Raw genomic sequence first — 21,400 nt, 5'->3', positions numbered from 1 at the left:
TCTTTAATTTCATTGGAGAAGAGAATCAGTCAGCCAGCCAGCCAGTCAGGTAGAAGAAGCTGGTACTTGATAGGAGTGAACGCTTGTTAGATGATAATGGATGTGTGTAATTGGTGAAGTGGAGATTGCTGCTCCCCCCATCCCCCACCCCACCCGAATTTTCTGTTTCATTAAGCCATGGTCAGAAATAATAGGATAGCCATCTGTGGACTGTGGGGTGGGTGGATGGGGGGGGGGGCAGAGGGAGAGTAGAAAGACGGAGATCATCATATGTCAGCAGCTTCCAGTGCTTAAAAGAAGATGCTGCTTAGTGGCTTTCTCAAGTAGCATTTTTTATTTTTTGGAAAGATCTTTTTATATAACTTTTTCCTCCCTTTGATATCAGATGTCGTCTATTTCTTTTCATCTTCTGTCCCTTTTTTTAAGCCATTACCCTCCACTCTTAATCGTGCATCTATGTGTTTCATGCAGCCATGTGCGTGAGTGTGTGTTGGTGTGTGTGTGTGTGTGTGTGTGTGTGTGTCTCCTCTTGGTTTACAGTATTTATATTGGCTGGCTGTATACAGTACCAACCCATTTTATGGCATGGGATCGGTCCCTGTAAAACATGCTCAAAGAGGCATGCAAACACACGCTGATACACACACTTTAGAGCCACAAGTGCTTACTCATCGTGAAGAGGAGCCTTTGTGACACATGGATGTCTTTTGTTTGTCAGTGCACTGATTCATGATTACTCATGCTACGGCTATTACAATCACATTTTTGCCCCCCCGGTGTGTGTGTGTGTGTGTGTGTGTGTCTCTCTCTCTCTCTCTCTCTCTCTCTCTCTCTCTCTCTCTCTCTCTCTCTCTCTCACTATGTGGACCTCATTTATTTGTGAAAACCACTCAGGCAAGATAAGTCCAAGTGTAAGTTTTATTGGCGACCAAATGAAGACAGTAATGACAGGTCTATGGAGAAAAGTCTGGTGACTCTGTGTGTGTGTGTGTGTGTGTGTGTGTGTGTGTGTGTGTGTGTGTGTGCGCGCACACGTGCATGGGGGAAAGCCCCTATCAATTCCAATCAGCTGCTGGTTCTGCATGATTAATGCTGAAATGACATATATCATTGTCAGATGGAGAATGTTCACACAGCTGTTTTTTTCTTCAAATAGACAGACATAATAATGACAGCCTCCAACACACGCTCACACACACACACACACACACACACATGCTAGCTCACTCTTATCTTGCAGGCTGACACCATTTTGCTCTCTAACAATCTTGCTAATTATAATTGTTAATTAATTCTCTGCCAGTGTCCTCACCAGGAGACTAATAACCTACATTTCCATTAATTAGACCTTCAACCCTTTGCTCCCTCTCTCAGTCTCTCCGTCCCACTCCAATCCAGCCCTTTGTCCCCTGTCTGCCTGCATCCCTGCTCCTGCCTGCTGCTCTCACTCTCCCACGATTGTCCATGGGCCACACACACGCACACACACACACACGCACACACACACACACACACACACACACACACACACACACACAGAGTGAGTGTGAATAATTGTGTGCCTGGGTTTATACTTGTATGCTTGAATAGTCAGGACCAAACAAAATCAGTGCACTCAACTCCCAATAATGGTCATTTGATTGGAAGTCAAAAAGTGTGTGTGTGTGTGGGGACCAAAGACCAGTCCTCGTGCTGCAAAATGTGATTTTTGAGGTTGGAGTTAAGGTAAGTGTGAGGGATGAATTGAAGTATCAGTTCATCAGGACTGAGGCTTTAGTTAGGCTGTCCACCATGAATGGAAGTCAATGGCATGTCCCAACAAGCTGTGGAAACCTCTTTTGTTGCATGTGTGTGTATCTAGTCTCTTTTCTCAATCCATCAATCACAACTGTTGCTTGACTCACACAGTCTGAGGCACAAGGGGGCTTATGATAGGTTAATTGAGGAGAAAATCTGTTCTCTTCATTCTGATTGAAATGCTGATTTTACTGGTCTCACTGTCAAAGTAAATGAGCCTATGTCTAGTTACATATCCAGCCTTCATACATGTAATTTAGGACAGCATGTGCAGTTGACCTACCCTAAGACCCGCCCTCTGTCATCAGTCTTCCTATCACAGCTTTCACCTGCCTTAAACAAATATGCTGAGGTTCATGGGGGGTTTAGGATAAGTCATGTAGCGCCCATATCTGTGCATCTAGTTGATAATGTGTTGTTTCTTTTTAGCAAACTATTCAGTAAATGATTGTAAGTTTAGCAGTTTAACACCCCAAAAGTGACAGGCGTGTGCGTGCGTGCACACGTCCCCGTGTGTGTGTGTGTGTGCACCCTTGACAGAATGAAGACAATCAGCGTATTTGCTGCCACCCCCCCCCCATACATACACACACACACACACACACACACACACACACACACACACACACATACTCCAGTGTCCTGGACAAACAGCCCATCTCTCTTTGAAACTACTGTTCCCATCAGGCTTAGCTGACCTGGTTTCAGTGCACAGTATAATCAGGCAACCACTTGCCTTGAACAAATCTCAAATGTAGTAAAAGTACTATGAACTGGTGTGTTACGGAGAAGGTTGTTTATTTCACAGGCCTGTTGACGCTTCAGTCTACCGCTTCTGTTGTCATCACTCTCAACAGTTTCTCAATCAAACAGATCTGGGAATGTCCACTATTGAGGCTCTTTTTCTTCAAGGCTGGATTCTTTCTTTCCTCTCTCTGTCTGGCATTGGAGGAAGTGAGAGACAGTTGGCGCTGGCTTGTCCATACTGTCGTGGTGGTGGCAAAATGGCAGCTTCTGTCTCATCCGTCCTCCTTCCTCTACCTCCCTCACCCTCTCCTGAGAGAAGTAACCCAGATTTCAAAATGAATCGCCCGCCTAGTCCCCTCAATCTTCCTCCTCTCTCTCTCTCTCTCTCTCTCTCTCTCTCTCTCTCTACCTCTTACTCTCTATCTATCTCTCTCTCTCTCTCCTTAGTAAAAACAGAATCAATCTTGGAAAGAGAATACCACCTCTCTATCTCGTCCTCCTCCTCACCCTGCCTCTGGGTTAACGGATATTTACCACTTCTATCTTTGGTTCCTAGAAAGCCTGAATCGCTGCTGCCTTCTCTTTTGGCTGTAATAGGTTTTCTTTTCTTTTTTTTAATTAATATTCCAGTTTATTTCCTTTTCACTTTACACAGCACAGTTTCTCTTGTTTTTTCTGGGGGTTTTTTTTCTTCCATTTTTCTGTTTTTGGAGGTGGCCAGCTACAGGTGTGACACCTCAGCTTTTCTCGGGAAGTGAGCTGGATAACCAGACCAGCAGAGGAAGACGAGACAGTCAAACCTTTCCACCGAAAACCTCATAAACTCAGGTATTGCCTCTATTTCCATGTAGCTCTGCACACATTTTTAGAATAGATTTTTCTTCTTTTACCAATTTCTTAATGCTGTCCTCTTTTCTCTACCTTCTCCGCTTCGTCCTTTTGATTCTCCTGTTTCTTTGAGGAGACAGCATCATTTCTTCTATTTCTTTCTGGCATGGGTTCACACACTGGCCTTGTTTATTTATTCATTTAATAGCTGTTGGTGAATGTATCATTTAGCAGCGTGTAACACTTGCACCATATCTCTCAGGAAGATATTTCCCGCCTTTTTCCCGCGCGTCTCATCCCTTATAGACATCTACGTGTTATTCTGGTGCAAACTTTTCTTCAGAAATGGGACTGATTGCTAATAAGGCCAGTCAGGAAGTCGGGAGAGGATACAAGCTCTAATGTTGGAGCAGGTGGTGGGGGTGTTGTTGACATGGCAACAGGAGGTGCAGTTGACATGACGACCGGGGTGGGGGGGTGGTGGGGGTCATAGCCAGGGTGAAGGAGTTTGAAGGGGTACAGAGAGCAATGTACTGTAGGCAGAATGGACCGGCCGTATGTGGGACACACAGTTTCACTTTTCATTTGGCGTCTCCGAGGACAGTTTTGTCTCCATATATAAATTAACCTCCTTGGCTGCTTCATAACACCATCTCCTCTTCTCCTCTCTTCCTTCCTCTCTTCTTCTCACTCCTATCGTACCTCTTGTCATTTTTCCCTGCCCTGCTTCATTCATTCCTTCCTGATCTTTCTCTCAATCACGTCACTGCTCCCTCCCTTCTATCCCCTCCATCCCATGTGCCATTAATACAACTCTTGCCTCCACCATGACCCATTACACTTTCCATCCCTCCTCCTCCTGCTGCTGCTCCTCCTTCATGTCCCTGTGCCCTACCCCCTCCTCCCTCTCCCATGTTCAAGGTCTTCTGCCTGTACAACTCCATACCCTCCTTACTGGCTCTCATTTCCATTCTCTACCTACTTCCTCTTCTTTCTCTCTCCTACATCCCTCCAGGCATCATGTCCACGCCTGTCTCCCCTCCCCCCTCCCTCTCCCCATTGACACTGGCCTCCCCTACATCAGCAACCTCCCCCGGTGCCTCCCCTCTGCCCTCGCCCCTCTCCCCTCCACCCAGGGTGCCAGTATTCCAGAGGAAGGGAGCGCTCAAACACAAGAGGATTGTCGAGGTGAAAGATCATCAGTTCACGGCCCGCTTCTTCAAACAGCCCACCTTCTGCAGTCACTGCACCGACTTCATCTGGTAACACACACACAAACACACACACACACACACACACACACACACACACAAATGCAGACACACCGGCACATTTACACAGAAACCATCCCGGCTGTTCATAAGCCGCCTCCTTAGGCAACCCACTACTATATCTGACCCTGACTTCTTCTACACATTTCTTCTCTTTCAGCCCAGAGAAACAGCCTACACTAGCCAGCACACTGACCTGATCGGATCACATAACCTCACCTCCGCACTGCAGCCCACACGATAGAGGAACTAATGTAGCAACTTCATGTACTCAAACATATGCAGCGTGTATAAAACACATACAAAAGGAATCCTACAAATTTTAAAGGAGTATGCCTTTAATTTTGTGTCCATAAAGGAACATAAAACCCAAAATAGATGATCAAATTCAATGCAGCTAATATTTCATTGATAATACTTCAGCCTAAAATTTTTTGCATCCCATTATTCTCATAATGGAATTCAATAGTGACCCATATCAGATCATACACACTTTTAAACACCATACAGCCTAAATATTTTTCTCTCATAGAGCAGAATTAGTGCTCCCAGTTACCTTCATGTCTGAAATCCATAATGCCTTTAAAAATGCTTCATTAAAAGTGAAGGACTGTTAGAATCTTCAAAAATCCTGCATAAATGTTGTATGTTATGTAAGTAATGAACAATACCACAATGAAAGGAATTAAGAGGCCTCAAAAATAATGCCGGAGTGTAAAGAAACATGCCAACTGGGACCAGCGGACCGCGAGTTAGCTTAGCACAATGAATGATCAAGGAAGGGAAGAGTTTGCATACCTCCTGCAAAAGCCATCAGGTTCAGGCTCTTGGTTTGTCATCCATCATTTTCTTACAAAGTTGCCCATGATTAGTAGCAGCAGATCCCCTGCTATTCATCGCAGAATGTTTTATGTTGTTCAGGTTACAATAGAGCGTTTGAGGTGCCGTGTAAGATCACGATTCCCGATGGTTTTGTCAGGAAACTACCTCTGACAATGTGTCTGCTTCGAGAATGTTTGCAGGCAAAGACCAATGTGAGAAAAAGGTCTATTTGATGACTTTTGACAAAGGGATGCTAACCCACCCATCCACTACCATTCATTATGTTAAGCTAACTAGTAGTCAGTTTGCCTCTGCAACCCTTTTTAAACTGAACTGTCAAAATGGCAGTAATACTGACCCCCGCCACCCCAACAACTACATACAACTACACAGAGATGGAAAGACAGACAACATCATGTCTGACCTGCTAGTGGATGTCGTACCAGCACTGAATTAACATGTGTGAAAGGGACGGGTCACGCTGGAGTTGACACTTCTGTTTTGATGGCCTGGAACGCTATACAGATTCACACACTGGGACAGGTTCAGGCTGTTGTTGTTAGGTTCTGTGCAAATTAGTAACATGTTGTAATGAGGAAATCAGATTTAGGACGATATTGTGGAGTCTTTGTGTAAAAGGGGCTTGTGGTTCTCAGCTCCTCATGTACACACAGAGGAGGGAAGGCTTGCTCTAGGTTCTTGTCTGGCTCTGGGGAGGATGGCAAATAGGTGTACAGAATTTCCCCCAAAAGTTGGCATGTTCATTTAATTTGTTTTGCATTGTTCTGCTTAAGGAAAGGATTTTGTGTAAACTTAATAAATCCTTGGAAAACCCATTGGATTATGTTAAAATAAATACAATGTGACAAAGCTGAAAGCAGACTGTGTCAGCTCATGTCTGCAATGTTGTAAAAGATTTTGTTTGTAATCATAATCTGAAAATGTTTATATATATATATATATATATATATATATATATATATACACACACACACACATATATATACATATACATATATATATATATATATATATATATATATATATATATATATATATATATACACACACACATATATATACATATATATATACACACACATACATTTTCTTCCACTTATCCTGTTAAGGGTCGCGGGGGGGTGGAGCCTATCCCAGCAGCTTTCGGGCGAGAGGCGGGGTTCACCCTCGACAGGTCACCAGTCCATCACAGGGCAGACAACCATTCACACTCACAGCCACACCTACAGTCCATTTAGAGTACCTAATTAACCTAGTCCCCTCTTTGCAGGCACAGGGACAACATGCAAACTCCACACAGAAAGATCCCGTGCCCGAGCCGGGACTCAAACCCAGAACCTTCTTGCTGTGATATATATAAATATATTCTATAGGATACATATAAATATATTCTATATTTATGAAAAGATGACGAGTGAATCGACCTTCAACATTTGTGATTAAGGGCCTGTTGGGAGGTGGTGTAAACAGCACACCCATGACATGCAGGAAAACTGACATTCTTGTAAGAATTGTCTTCTATGTAAATGGAGGCAACCATACCAGCCAACCAACCAGCTTGTTCCCTCCTGTGAAGCCATGGCAAGCGATGTGTGTGAGTTGTAGTGTGTGTTGGACATATGGTGGGAGTGTATGTCGGATGCAAGGTAGCGAACGTGCCAGCAGCCTCTGGGTAGCTTTCAGGACATTTCTCCAAGTGGCTGCTGTCTTGGCCGCGGTAGCAGCGCTTAGTTCAGGGTGAAAACTCTTTCCCTCACACAGGAGCTGCAGCTCTCAACGTGGGCGTTGGAGTCCCACAGGGGATTGTTAGATTAATTAAAGACGAAGAAAAGATTGTTCCAACATGCAGATGTACATATCTTGTTTGTTAATTCAGGCTCTGAAAAGTAAATGAATATTTGTAGCTGGTGGGCCCTCAGCCTTGAATTATCAATTGAGTGACGTTCTCTGATGAGGATAAAAGTGCCGTTGCCCGATTTCATGGTGTCTTCTACATGCTTGGAGTCGCTAATCTCCTGCTTTTTAAGGGTCATGCATTATATGACCACTAAATGACATATTTTAAACATATTATCCAACAAGCCATCTTACAACAGACATTCTGACACTTCATAGTAGGAAAATCACAGTTTTATTGATTACATTGTTGCATCATTTATTCATGTTTCCTGATAAGCTGTTCTAGTATTACTCTGCTTTCTTTTTTGTATATTTTTAAAATTTCTCACAGAGAAATCAAAGAAATCAGTCTCATTTCTGCTGATATTTTACTGTTATTTCTGTCCAGCCCTTCATTTAATCTATTAGAGAAGGTCTTCCATGCATCATTAATTTGAGATGCTGCCATCCCTACATAGAATGTGCTGTGATACTTAACCACCTCTCTGAGCTGTGGAGTCAAACCATACCTGGTTCTCTAATGCTCTCTACTGGCCAAAAGGCAGAATTGGACTCATAGGCTTGGTGCTGCAGAAATGCACTCCTGATGAATGCTGATCAAGGATCAGATTACCCTCTGTAACCCTATCTTTAATTATTACTCAACCAGATGGTGCCCTGATTGTAGATCAGTGATTATGGTCAGTTTCCTCTGAAGCCCCCAGCCTCTTCAGTTTGATTGTGGAGGAGCTCTCAGCAGTGTCTTGTTTGTCTGCTGTTCTGAACCTGCTCATCAAAACTTGATTCACAGCAGGCGAGGTGCTGAGTGGACTCTTTAGTCAATCAATGGCTTTAATTATTCAATTAAAGCTCTAAGGAGACACTGGAAACTAGCCAACGCCGCAGTTCTGGAAACAGAAAGATTGTGTTTGTCCTTGCATGTGCTTATGTGTGATAATAATTGACACTTGAACTCTCAGTAGTGTGATGAAGTGCAAAGATGCTCGAACGCCACATATTGTTGTAGTTATTTTTTGTCTCAACTTTTTTCCTGCTTGCTCGCCTGTTGTTCGTAATGCAGCAGGGAATAAGGCAACAACAGCGTGTCTGTTTTGTCAGATGGTTCATTTGACAATATAAACAGCCTCGGAAGCAAAATAACTCACAAAGGAAAGATTGTTTTTGTGTCTTAATCTCTGTGCCTTTCTTACTCAGGGGCATCGGCAAACAAGGATTTCAATGTCAAGGTAGAGACAAACTCAACATTCCGTGTTTAACCATCTCAGTGGATTTTCTCAGTGTGACTGATTATAATTTTTGAGTATTTTTCCCCCCCCCCCCAGTTTGCAGTTTTGTGGTCCACAAAAGATGTCACGAGTTTGTGACCTTCACGTGTCCTGGCTCTGTGACGGCACCGAGACCAGATGTAAGCAGATACATCAGTATATCCCACACGGCTCTTACTTGACGCTACACTGTTGTCATCTCATCGTGTGCATGACTTATTCACCGATACAACCTTCGCATCGTGCTGCCTGACATCTGCACTCATGTCATGTCATCTTACAAGGCCTTGGAGATAGGAAACGAGGGTGGTGGTGGTGGTGAGGGGCACAGGTGGAGGGTGGGAGGGGCTGATAAGAAGGGGGAATTAGAGAGAAAGAGCAACACACTCCTCACTCTTCCTCTCTGTGGCATTTTGAGGATTTCAGAGAGATTTGTCTTCATGGTTTTTCTTTTTTTTCTACCAGCGAGACAAACTGCATCAGAAATGAGGTCAAGGGGAACATAGTTTGTGTCTGTGTGGTTGAGAGCGTTCATGCGTGTGTATGTGTGTGCGCGTGCGTGTGTGTGTGTGTTAGAGTAAAAAAGTATGAAAGAGTGAAAAGAACACACAAAGAGGGAGCGAGGAGAAACAGGGTGACAAGGGAGGATGGAGGAGAGGCGGGGGGTGATGAGCTGAAGATAGATAAAAATGATTCATCCTTCTTTGCACAGCGTATACACACACACACACACACACACACACACACACATACATACACAGCCTTCCTTAGATGCACTCAGATTTATATGCCCTCTTCGATCTAATCTAATTGGCTTGTTCATGAATACCCTGCTCAAGATTTCCCTGCTGATCTCATCCTGCATGTGTGTGTGTGTGTGTGCGCGCGCGTGAGTGTGTCTGCATCTGCCTGTATGTATGCATCCACCCAGTCACTGTGTGTTGGTATGAGTTTTCAGTCTCAACTGTTATTGTATGTGTTTCAGGACCTGAAGAGTCGACACACGTTTAAGATCCACACCTACTCCAGTCCCACCTTCTGTGACCACTGTGGCTCGCTGCTGTACGGCCTCATCCACCAGGGCATGAGGTGTGCCAGTAAGTTCCCTCCTATATTCATCAATATGTGTGTACATACAGTACAGCACAAACTCTGTTCACACAGCCATGTGTCTGGGTGAGACTGATGCCAAGTGGTCAGGTGTTAAATTCAGACCTGCTGTGCACATTGAGGAGATTTATACAAGCCAACATCCTATTTATTTACACTGCATGCATTTATTACATTATTTTCTTCTACTTTCATGGTTTAATATCGTAAGTAATTTTTTAAATTGAATTTGTGTGATTTTGGATTGACTTTTATACTTAGGTGACCTAAATATTTGTTTTATATTAACAATCTTTTAAAATAAATTCTTTGTTCTAATAGAACCAGTGTCCAGTTTATTTATTGAGAGGAACATTTACAGTGAACATATTAACTTATCAGTGCTCTCTAGTGGACATGTTGTCTTAATTACCTCAAGAACACCTTTGGAACATCTGTATTGAAATATTGATAAAGGAGATAAAAGCAGCACATTTCTTTCAAGTTAGTACAGGTGGTAGTTAGCACTGACACGTCTTTTTGCATCTCTGTACAATGAGGTTGTGATATGAACGTCCATCGGCGATGTGAGACCAGTGTTCCCAGTCTTTGTGGCCAAGACCACACAGAGAAGAGAGGCAGGATCCACCTGACTGTTAGAGGAGAGAAGGAGGATATCTTTGTTACAGGTGAGAGGTTGTGGGAAGTGTTGAAACAAAAGCCCTGGATTACACAGATAATGATGGATTTCTCTCTTTCTCTCCAGTGAGGGAGGCTCGTAACCTGATGCCCATGGATCCAAATGGTTTGTCGGACCCGTATGTGAAACTTAAACTGATTCCGGACCCAAAGAGCCACAGCAAACAGAAGACCAAGACCATCCGATCCACACTCAATCCCATGTGGAATGAGAGTTTCACTTTGTGAGTCCACATTGATCTGAAAGTGGAAGAAAGTGTACATATAAATGAAAAGTCTCAGGGACAAAGAATGCTGGATATAAAACATCTATGTACGATGCTTGATGGTCCTTGAATTGTACATTTTTATTCTCTAAATGTTTTATGCGGATTGAGTTTTGGGTTTTTTTTAACCACTGTTCTGCAAAACGGTATGAGAGTGGGAAGAAATAACTTGCACAGTTTGTCTTTAATCGCTGTGTTGCTGCCTTACTGAGCAAACTCTCTCTGGTGATTTCAAGCTTTTTGTGTTTGTCTCTCCAGCTCAGTGCGCGGTCACCAGTGGGACAGGCGTCTGTCTGTGGAGGTATGGGACTGGGACCGCACGTCTAGGAACGATTTCATGGGAGCTCTGTCATTCGGAGTGAGCGAGATCTTCAGGCGTCCTATCAGCGGATGGTTTAAATTGCTGGCGCAGGATGAGGGCGAGTATTACAACATCCCTGTGCCAGATCCAGACCTGCAGGTAGGAAGCTGCCTGCTCTTGACAATAAAGCCTTTAGTGCCTGTTGGCCTTCATTGTGAACCGAGACCAGAGGGGATATTAATTCCCTGAGCAACCTTTTTATTGTTTTTAGTGTGCTAATGACCATTTATCCTTAGACCTGGGAACAGTCGTTATCAGCTGATAAATACGCACATCTAATCTCACTGCTCACACTGGGTCAGGATCTTGAACTGTCCCTCTGCTTACAGCTGAGAAAAACCTTTCAGAAGATTTATGCCTGTTGTTGTGTCTAAATAATTAGATAATAAATTATACTGAGTCCCCACCTTTATTTGTTACACTCTACCTCCAGCAGGGTGCAGGGTTGTTCTGCTTGACTTGAATTTTAAAAAAAAAATAGTTTAAAAAAATGGTTTGATGGTATGGTGGTGTTGTGATTCTGCAGGAACCTCAGCCAGATGCTACACCACCCTCGTTGCCTCAGGCCATACCTGCCCCCGTATCTGAACCCTTCCCTGCAGCTCTGCCTCCAACCCCTGTACCATCCTGTCTTCCTGTCCTCACTCAAGGCCCGGGGAAGGTCAGAGTAGGCATCCATGATTTCAACTTCCTCATGGTTCTCGGCAAAGGCAGCTTTGGCAAGGTAAACACCCAACCCCCACTCCGACTCTCAGATGAAATGTCATCTATTATCCTCACAACTGCCCTGATCCAACAGCTGTAAGTGATATCAAAGAGGCCATTCAGGCTGAAAACAGCAAAGATTATTCCTGGCTTTAAATAATTTGTTTGACCTTCATGTGCCATTTCATATAAGACCTTCCGGGCAAAGCAAAGCTGTATTTCCTTGGAAAAAAAAACCATTGCATTGTCTCTTGATACTGCCAAATGTTTAATTTAACCCTCAGCATCTTTTGTGTTGTCAGCAATCATGAGCTCAGGCTGGCTGGCTTCCTACATGGCACACACACACACACACACACACACACACACACACACACACACACACACACACACACACACACACACACACACACACACACAAGTGGTCCTTTTGGAGGTGTTTCATTTCAAGGGAGCCTCTGCTCTCCATTTTCTCGTTAATTCCCCTGTAGATGAGCCATAATGAAGAGAGTGACGTTTTGAGTCCTTCTTCCTCCTCTGAAATCCCCCAGTGCTGTTTCATAACTGTCAGATGAGAGTCTACAGAGGACAGGAGAAATAGACTCAACTTACGTAAGATGAGCAAGAGAGAGAGAGAGAGAGAGAGAGAGAGAGAGAGAGACAGAGAAAAAGAAACGACCCAAGAAAGGAGAGACAGACCCCGGGGCTGCTGAGTGAGAGAGAGAGAGAGAAAGAGACAGACAGAGATAGGAGGAGAGTGGGAAGGATTACTGAGCTGCAGAAAGTGACAAAATTGACCAAAAGGAAACGGGATAACAAGCGGGGAAGAGAGAAGTAGTACATGTGATTGTGGTATTAAGATTTGTAATATTCTAAAGGGTTATAAATCCCACTTGTGTGCGGGGGTTTGTTTGAAACCACAGGGGAGAGCGAGAGACTTGATGACAGGACAGCAGGATTTCTGTCAGTGACTGGCACATCATCAATAACTCTGCCAACACACACACACACACACACACACACACACACACACACACACACACACACACACACACACACACACACACAGCCTTCATCGCTGGCACTATTTGAAAGTAAAATGAGATCCTTTATCCACACGAGCCAGTGATCATTAGAGCTCAGCACTGCAGGTTGGACCGACAATTTTAAACAGCATTGTGGTCAGCACTTTCCAGCATATCTTCCTCTTGAACCACACTAAAACTCTGTGGCTCTCATTGTAGAAAGTTATAGCATCATTAGAGCGACCGCTGGCCTCACCGTCTGATAACAAGCTTGAGTTTAAAGTTATATTCCATCATTTTCACCATGACTGGGTAGATCTGCACGGCCTGCATCAGAAATGAACATTTCTATGATTTAAATGTGCCTCAAAGCGTATGACTTCATTAGAACATAGCCAAGGATTTTTTTTTTCCTCCCAATTAGAACACACACTTACTTATAACACAATGACCTAAAAACTACCGGGTGTATTACAGTACATGCATAATTTTTTTTTTTTTTTTTAGCTCTTTTGACTTGGAATCCTTTGCTATTTAAAAACAAAGTTAATAGATTGATGCACAGATGGCTGCTGTAAGCGAAAAAAAAGTAATCGTACCTTTCTCTTGTTAACCAGACAGTTCACTAAAAATAAACATTTTGTTTATTTATGGACTTCAGCAGTTTAAAGTCCTACAATAGCTGCTTTGGATTCTGTTTTCTTTGCTCCTCTTACGCTATCTCTCTCTCCGTCTGTTTCTCCTGCACAGGTGCTGCTGGCAGAGGAGCGAGGCAGCGAGCGTCTGTTCGCTGTGAAGGTGCTGAAGAAAGATGTTCTCTTCCAGGATGAGGACACGGAGAGCGCTCTAGTGGAGAGGAGGGTTCTAGCGCTCCCATCTCGCCCTCACTTCCTCACATCGCTCTACTGCGCCTTCCAGACTGAGGTCTGTGTGTGTGTGTGTGTGTGTGTGTGTGTGTGTGTGTGTGTGTGTGTGTCTCCCAAATGAACCACATAACTTTCATTAAGTTGTCCATAAACCTGTTTGACATTTTGGCTGTGCAGTCCTCCCAGGAGCTGTTTCAGTCCAGCTTGGAGTTTCGATTAATAAATGAAATAATTAACTTGCTTCCTTTAACAAGGTCCTTGGTCCTGGAGGAGGTGTTTTAGCAGATTGTTTTTTTTTAATTTGGACACAAGGTGATTATATATTATGAGTGTGTGTGTGTGTGTGTGTGTGTGTGTGTGTGTGTGTGTGTGTGTGTGTGTGTGCGTGTGTGCTGTGTTCCCACAGGATCGTCTGTATTATGTGATGGAATATGTCAACGGAGGAGATCTGATGTTTCACATCCAGATAGTTGGGAAGTTCAAAGAGCCTCATGCAGCGTACGTATTCAGAAAGCTCCTTTACCTTTAATCATAGTCCTTATCTCCATCCACTTGTCTTTCTCTTATTCTCTGTTCTTTTACATACACACTCATCTCTCTTTGTTCATTTTTCCTGGTGGCTCATAAAAAGTCATCAGTATCCGCCTTTTTCTCTCCTCCAGACATTCTCCTCCCACTAATCTCATCTTTTCATCTACATTTCCCCTCTTCCTGACTGCTCATCTAATCAATAATCTTTGATCAATCATCCAAAACTAATTTTTTACCTTGTTGCTCATTTCCAGCTTTCTTTTTTTCATTTTGCTGCCTTTCATCTATTTGGTTGCTCTCCCTTTCATCACCCTCTCGAGCTCTTCTTATCATCATCCTTTTTAGAATGAGCTAGAAGCTTTTGACCACTTTTCTGAAATATAAAGCAACCAGCAGTGAATGCACCCCCCCACCACCACCACCTTTCCTCCTTCTTCAGGTTTTATGGAGCAGAGATAGCGGTCGGCCTCCTCTTCCTCCACAGCAAAGGCATCATCTACAGGTAAAGCGCTGGGCTGCTGATCTACCGCGGCCTGGTTTGGCACCGTCATCCCTCCGCAGTGCAGCACACAGACACAGATTCATCATGTCTTTTGTAGCTAATGACTGTTAGAAAGATATTATCTATCAGAATGATTCATACCTGTGTGATCCGTCTCCTTCTCACTCAGGGATCTAAAGCTGGATAATGTGCTGCTCGACAGCGACGGCCACATAAAGATAGCAGACTTCGGCATGTGCAGGGAGGGCATGTTTGAGGGAGACACCACGCACACCTTCTGCGGCACACCTGATTATATCGCCCCTGAGGTACACTGACCTTTGACCTCTCTACACGGTCAAACAAACTCCTAAACTTCCCTCATTTGTTCCTCGGAACGCTCGTTCGGTGCGCTTTTTGCCCACGTCTCACCTCTGCCTTCTTTTTGCTTGACCTGCTTTTCAGTGCTGCTTCGCTGCAGTTCCCTCCGTCCTTTGTGACCTTGTCAGCGTTTTTGAATAATTAACATCACATGATTCAATTAGAAGCAGTGTGTGCAATGAGACGTTTGCAGCAGAAATCACAACTGCGCTTTAGAGTTCTTCTATCACCAGTTTGTTCTCTTACTGCAGTTGACAAGTGTAACTGATTAACTCCCCTGTGAGCGAAACAAAACACAGACAGCTAAGTGAGGAATCTTAAAAGGAAACAATCCATGTCGATGCAAATATCAACAGTGATGGTGGTTTCACTTGAAAACCCCTTTGATATGCAAAAGATGACTGTATGGTGAATAGTGTTCACAGTTCAGAATGTGTTTCTACATGTGGTTGCGATTATAGAATAAGTCAAGGAGTGAGCAGAGGAGATATCCTTGGTTTGAGATACAGCAGCGAGATGTTGTGAACATCTTTGATATTGTAAACCTTGCTATGGAACCCATGGGTATTGACTCACTTATGTAAACACCCATTGATTCTCCTGCATCTGCCATTTTGGAAGAGATACAATACATTTCCCTTAGGGGCTGGGAATTGTTCGCTTGTGCCCCCCCCCCCCCCCCCACACACACACACACACACACTGCAACACACAAACAAACACCCACACAATCTGACATCATACACACAAATTTGTACACAAAAAAGCACAAAAAAGTCCCGTGCACTCATTCATACATTTACCCTTATTCATACTTCTCTTTTATCTGCGCTTCACACCGAGATTTCTCTGTTGTTTTATCACCTCTCTTTTTTCCTCTCCATCCTTTGCAGATTGTGGCATATCAGCCTTATACTAAAGCAGTGGACTGGTGGTCTTACGGGGTTCTACTGTATGAAATGTTGGCAGGACAGGTAACGTTTCGGATGAATCCTAACTACAGTCGTGCGTGCACACAGCCTCTAAAGCCTCCAGCGTTTGTCTGTTGTAATCACTTCAAAAAGAGTTTTTAATTTCAATATATTTGTTTTCAATTAGCCCACAGCTCCTCACGGGTTTGCTTCTTGCTCTATCTCCCTTTACCAGCCACCATTTGATGGTATTGATGAAGAGGAGCTGTTTCAGTCTATCATGGAACAGAACGTCACATACCCGAAAAGTCTCTCCCGTGAGGCTGTCGCTATCTGCAAAGGAGTAAGTAGCTCTTCATACTCTCCTGATTCACAGTCAAGACGCTGTATAGGTGAAGCAAGTAAGTCTAAATGATTTATAGGAGTACAGGTAGCCGTGCACATCATTGACAACTCCAAGCTGCAGTAATTTTGGAAAATATGTGTATTTACTGTCTTGCTGAGAGAAGATCAATAGCAGCCTAATGTTTGTTCGATCAATACGGAGCTACAGCCAGCTGCTGGTAGCTTAATACTTCCAGCGTAAGTTTAGGACACACATACAAAGGTAACAACATCCAACTACCAACACTTCTAAAATGCATTCAAAGGTTCTAACTCACGGTAAATTGCTTGCACATATAAAAGAAGGCAATGCTTTTACAGTTGGGTGATATTTCTTGTATGAGCCAAGTTAATTTCTGATGTCTAGTCTGGAAGAGGGAAGAAAGAGCTCCCCTGGAAAAAAATAAAAATGTTGGAGTCAATATTTCTACACCACTTTTAAAAGTATGTAGCGAAATAGTGAGATTCTTGACACACAAAACTAGGACTCGATGCAGAAAAAAGACTCGAGAAAGTGGGGGCAAATTAAATGGCACTTTAATATTTGAGGCAGAAGTCTTCTTACAGGCAAGAGATTGTGCACAAAAAGGCAATGAGAGATGAACAAAACCAGTCAGCAGAACTGTGAAACACAAGGTCAAGGCCGGGGAGCTTGTGCTCTCCGGCAGACGACCGAGGGAAACACAGGGGTTCAAGAAAGGGCAAAACTAAGAAAACTAAAACTAAAAAAAAAGTTTTCAGTCTTTTGCTAAGCTAAGCTGAGTAGCTGGCTACAGCTTCATCGTGACAAACCAACATATTTGCGGGACATCTAACAGTGAAACATAACAGAATTTGTGCACCTGTTTTCCAAAGTTTACTCAGGTGTTTGACTTATTTTTTTTCCATCCTTTTTTTCTTCGTTTTCATCCCAGCTCCTGACAAAGCACCCGGCGAAGCGTCTGGGTGGAGGAGAGGACGCAGAGAGAGATATCAGGGAGCATCCGTTCTTCCGCTGGATTGACTGGGACCGTCTGGAGAGACTTGAGATCCAGCCGCCCTTCATACCCAGATCTGTCAGTTGAACAGATGGACTTCAGACTCTCTCTGTCTTTCTTTGTTGTCATTCTCTTCCCTCCTTCGCCCTTCTTTTTTCCTCTGTTTCTCTGAGGACACTTTTTAGGGAGTTGCCGCTGTCTCTTTCCTCCATCTGTCTGGGCTCTCTCAGAATTTCACGCTGTCCCCAAATTTCCCCTGTCGACCATGCACATTGTGTGGGCCATCTTAGCCTCATCCCCACATCTCTCTCTCTCTCTCTCTCTCTCTCTCTCTCTCTCTCTCTCTCTCATCTCTCTTTCATCTCCTCCACTGGTTCCTAGAGATCTGCTTTGAGTGCCATGGATGAGACAGTCCAGTCATAACAGACAGGCCTCTCTGACCTAGGGGTCCTCCCTGCCCCTCCCATATGCAAATATATATCATCATTAGCTTGCCATATGCCAGTTTGCCAGCCTGCTGGCCAATGGTGAGGTGTGCCTTGAGCGAGCTGAGTGTGCTTAGGGGTGAGAGGCCAGGCCCATTAGCCAAATGAGATTCATATCATCCAGCAGAGCGACTGTCATGTGCTGTTAAGAAGCAGGAGAGGAGATGTGAGCAGCTTACTGTTAAGGTGTGGTGAAGAGCTCCTCTGAGACAATAGCGGGGCGTGAAAGATTTTTCTGATGTTGCTTTTATTTTATTTTCCTTTTTTTTTAATGGCGCTGTGTTTAATGACGGCTTGTTTAATATCTAATGGCACGTGAGAAAATGAACACGCTAATCTTCTCTTTATCTTCAACAGGGAGGGAGAAAAGGTGAGAACTTCGACAAGTTCTTCACAGCGGCTCCGTCGGCACTCACTCCGTCCGACCCGGACGTTCTAGCCGCCGTCAACCAGGAGGACTTCCAGGGTTTCTCCTTCCTCAACCCAGACTTCGCTCCTTCGCCTCTCACTGCTGTTTGAGAACAGCTTCCAAACCTGCCCCCCCACCCCCACCCCCACCCCAATCCCCACCCCTCCGAGTGAACCTTGTTAGGCCACTAATAGTAGTTTTATACTATAAGAGAGAAGTTGAACATGAGAACTAGCAGTGAGTATTAATAACCAAATCTAACGTTTACATGAAAATGCCAAGACACCTTTACAGTCATGCACTCTCTTTAATGTATGTATTTAATCTCACTAGTCACAGATTCAAATAAGATATGATTTCTTTTGGGGGGTAAGACATTTCTTTTCTTGATATAAGAGTAGTTTGAATCTGATATATGAATACATACTTCATCTCTATGCATGCAGTGTTTTTAGAATCCGTTTCTTTGACACTATAATTTTATTTAGTACTAGATGATCCCCAAAAATATATACCTGTGTAGCTTTCCAGTTATTTATTTCAAATGTGGTCCATTTATCAGTCATCTTGTGTTGTGAAAAGCCATATTATATAACGATTATTACACTTTCCCAGTTGGGTTTTAGCTCACGCAGCTCTTCAGATCCCTCACAAGGAAAAACATCATTTAGTTTTTCACTCTTTACAGATTAATTCCAGTTGAAGGTTATATTAATGCCCCAAGCTGAAACTCCTCATCAGAATCACTAAAATGTGTCTTCAAATATCTTTCTCACTCTGTTAATGTGTGTGTTAGCTCTTTTAGCTGAGCGACACTTTGACTGTGATGCAAATGGAGTGTGTGGCTTTTTTTTTTTTTTTTTTTTTTTTTAGACAGGCATCCTGTGGAGGCGCTCAGTCAGGTTCCTCTGGGCTGACTCGACCTCTAAAATTAACGTCACACCAGTAACCTCAGATGACCGAATGATACGCTGAAGCACTACAGCGGGCACCATGTGACAGTCAGTGTAGGCTACAGCGCTGCCGCCAGCCCATGCAGGCCCACTCTGCCCAACTACATCATCACTGGGAGCAAGTCCTGGCTTCAACGCTGCAGTTGGAGTTACATCATTTGTAATTCATAAACTCTTCTTTTTTTTTCTTTTTTTTTACTCTGTTATTCTCAAAAAGCTGTTGAATTCTGTCAATGCACGTTGCACTTTGCAGTAAAAACATCCTGCATTAAAATATTTATCTGCACTCTCAGAAAAAAAAGATGTTTTCTCCGGCTGAAACAAGATTTGTTCTTGCACAACTTGAACGTTTTTACTCTTTAGTATCATAAAGCGTTCTGCTGTGTGATGTCATCACAGCATTGATTAGCTGTAATTAAATGTGAGGCTCACTGGGACTGTTCAATACATGGAAACTATAATAGTGGCACTGTCATTAAACATTATCTGAGTCAGGCAGGTGGCCGCAAACATAATCTCTTATCTCACACAGGAATCTGTTGGATTAGGATTTTTCTTTTTTCCCCTCTTTGATCATTTGTCATCCAAAGCAAAATCATACCTTTGTGCTTTGAATACAGATGTTGACGGTGGTAAAAGGTCAAATGTCACAAACAAATACTTCCTTACAAAGGTTTGATAGCTAAAAGTACAATAACAGGTGTAGAATTCATGCTGTTATGTATCTATTAGTAGAATTATCTTTTGTTTTTATGTGCTGACAAATGAAATAAACTTACTGAAATACAGCAGCGACGATGTGCTTTATTCTGTGTGAAGCTGCTGAAAAACAAACATGCGCACCCTCTCCATCACCACCACCACCACCCCACACACACACACAAACAATTTGACACACTCACAAAAGTGCAATCTCAAGCATGTGCATGCACACACACACACGCACACACACACACACACACACACACACACACACAATCAGAAGATGCTGACCCCTCTATTTACTGTGTTACTATAGTTGTCGAACCAGCAAAACCACCTCTCAGGCATCTCACTTTCACCCCCTCCTCCTCTTCCTCCTCCTATTCCTCACCCTCTCTGTCCTGCGACACCTCGCCTACCTCCCCTCCTCTCCTCTCCAACCCCTCCAGCATCATGATGGGACTAATATCCCTCTGGAGATCTGAGTTATAACAAGTTGACCTTCACATTAAAATCTCATCAACTTTGCCTCTCCCCCCCTCTCCTCCCTCCTCTTCCTCTATATCTGCCCTTCATCTCTCTTCCTGTACCTGTCTGTCTGTCTGTCTGTCTGTCAGCACTGCACTGTGAATGCTTTACTGCCTTGTTTTATGTCTTAATCTTTAAATCACTGTCAAAATTTACTGTTGTCGCTATAATCTGTTTGACATAACCCTCGCTGCTGTCTGTTGGTAAGAGTATCATGTCTTGTCGGGGCCTTGATGTCAACACGATGATCTCTTTTATACACACTTTATATTTCCCACTTGCAGTGGAGCCCACATGAACTATTTCCTATCTTATATATTTAAACTACTACGTTTTGGTTTTAAAACTTCATCGTAGGCTTGAAAAAGAAACAATATCTGATGTTCTTGCTCATGTTTTACAATTGCAAGATGTTTTAATGTAAGACAACGTGGCGGATGTTTTTTTTCGGATGCATTTTACTCTTAAATGTGCCATTTGAAGAATATTAAAGATTAAATTACATTTGAAGGAAATAAATCCAATGTGGTTTATTTTTACGTGATGTGCTGCTGATGTTAACACTTCTCTCTTAGCACGATTTACTCTGACCTCGATGTTATCTGCCTCCTGGAGACTGAAACTCCAGCTCTTTTGTGTATGTGTGTGTGTGAGTGTGTGAGTGAGTGTGCGCGCGTGTGCACACTTCATCACTCACTGTCACTGTAACATGATATCATCGCTCTTCTTCACCATGGTGCTGCCTCTCCTATCTATCTTTTTCTATCTCTCCACTATCTCTGACCCCCCTGGATCACGCTCTCTCTCGCTCTCTCTCTCTCTCTCTCTCTCTCTCTCTCTCTCCCTCTCTCTCTACTGCTCATGCCCTCAGGTCAGAGTGTGCTGTAGACTATTGATATCGTTACTAAAAATATAGGATTCCTCCACCAGCAGTCTAAAAATAGACCAAGGGACATGGACCACAGGAGACAACGTGAGGTGGGTGAGAGGGAACGGA

At 43.5% G+C, this 21,400-nt stretch overlaps 1 protein-coding gene across 3 annotated transcripts; it reads left to right on the top strand.

Annotated features, from left to right (window-relative positions):
• The first annotated feature begins 220 nt into the window (after window positions 1-220).
• Window positions 221-20,872, top strand: prkcg (protein kinase C, gamma). 3 transcript variants are annotated; one of them, XM_086218292.1, is made up of 17 exons: window positions 221-3,372; window positions 4,388-4,634; window positions 8,580-8,611; window positions 8,708-8,790; window positions 9,636-9,747; window positions 10,300-10,428; window positions 10,506-10,662; window positions 10,963-11,164; window positions 11,592-11,789; window positions 13,546-13,719; window positions 14,068-14,159; window positions 14,632-14,694; window positions 14,864-15,002; window positions 15,948-16,028; window positions 16,201-16,308; window positions 17,264-17,404; window positions 18,169-20,872. In XM_086218292.1, exons 2-17 carry the CDS (start codon window positions 4,393-4,395, stop codon window positions 18,328-18,330), a joined length of 2,115 nt encoding a protein of 704 aa, XP_086074418.1. In that variant the 5' UTR covers window positions 221-3,372; window positions 4,388-4,392; the 3' UTR covers window positions 18,331-20,872. The 3 variants fall into 3 exon arrangements, with proteins under 3 accessions (XP_086074418.1, XP_086074417.1, XP_086074416.1); XM_086218291.1 differs by having other exon boundaries at window positions 4,294-4,634; XM_086218290.1 differs by lacking the exon at window positions 221-3,372 and having other exon boundaries at window positions 3,994-4,634.
• Window positions 20,873-21,400: the final 528 nt, after the last annotated feature.

Source organism: Aulostomus chinensis, chromosome 11 (genome assembly GCF_037954235.1).
Source record: "Aulostomus chinensis isolate RoL2024-O1b breed Wild chromosome 11, RoL_Achi_v1.0, whole genome shotgun sequence".
NCBI lineage: Eukaryota > Metazoa > Chordata > Actinopteri > Syngnathiformes > Aulostomidae > Aulostomus > Aulostomus chinensis.
This window is presented reverse-complemented; position numbering and strand designations above follow the sequence as displayed.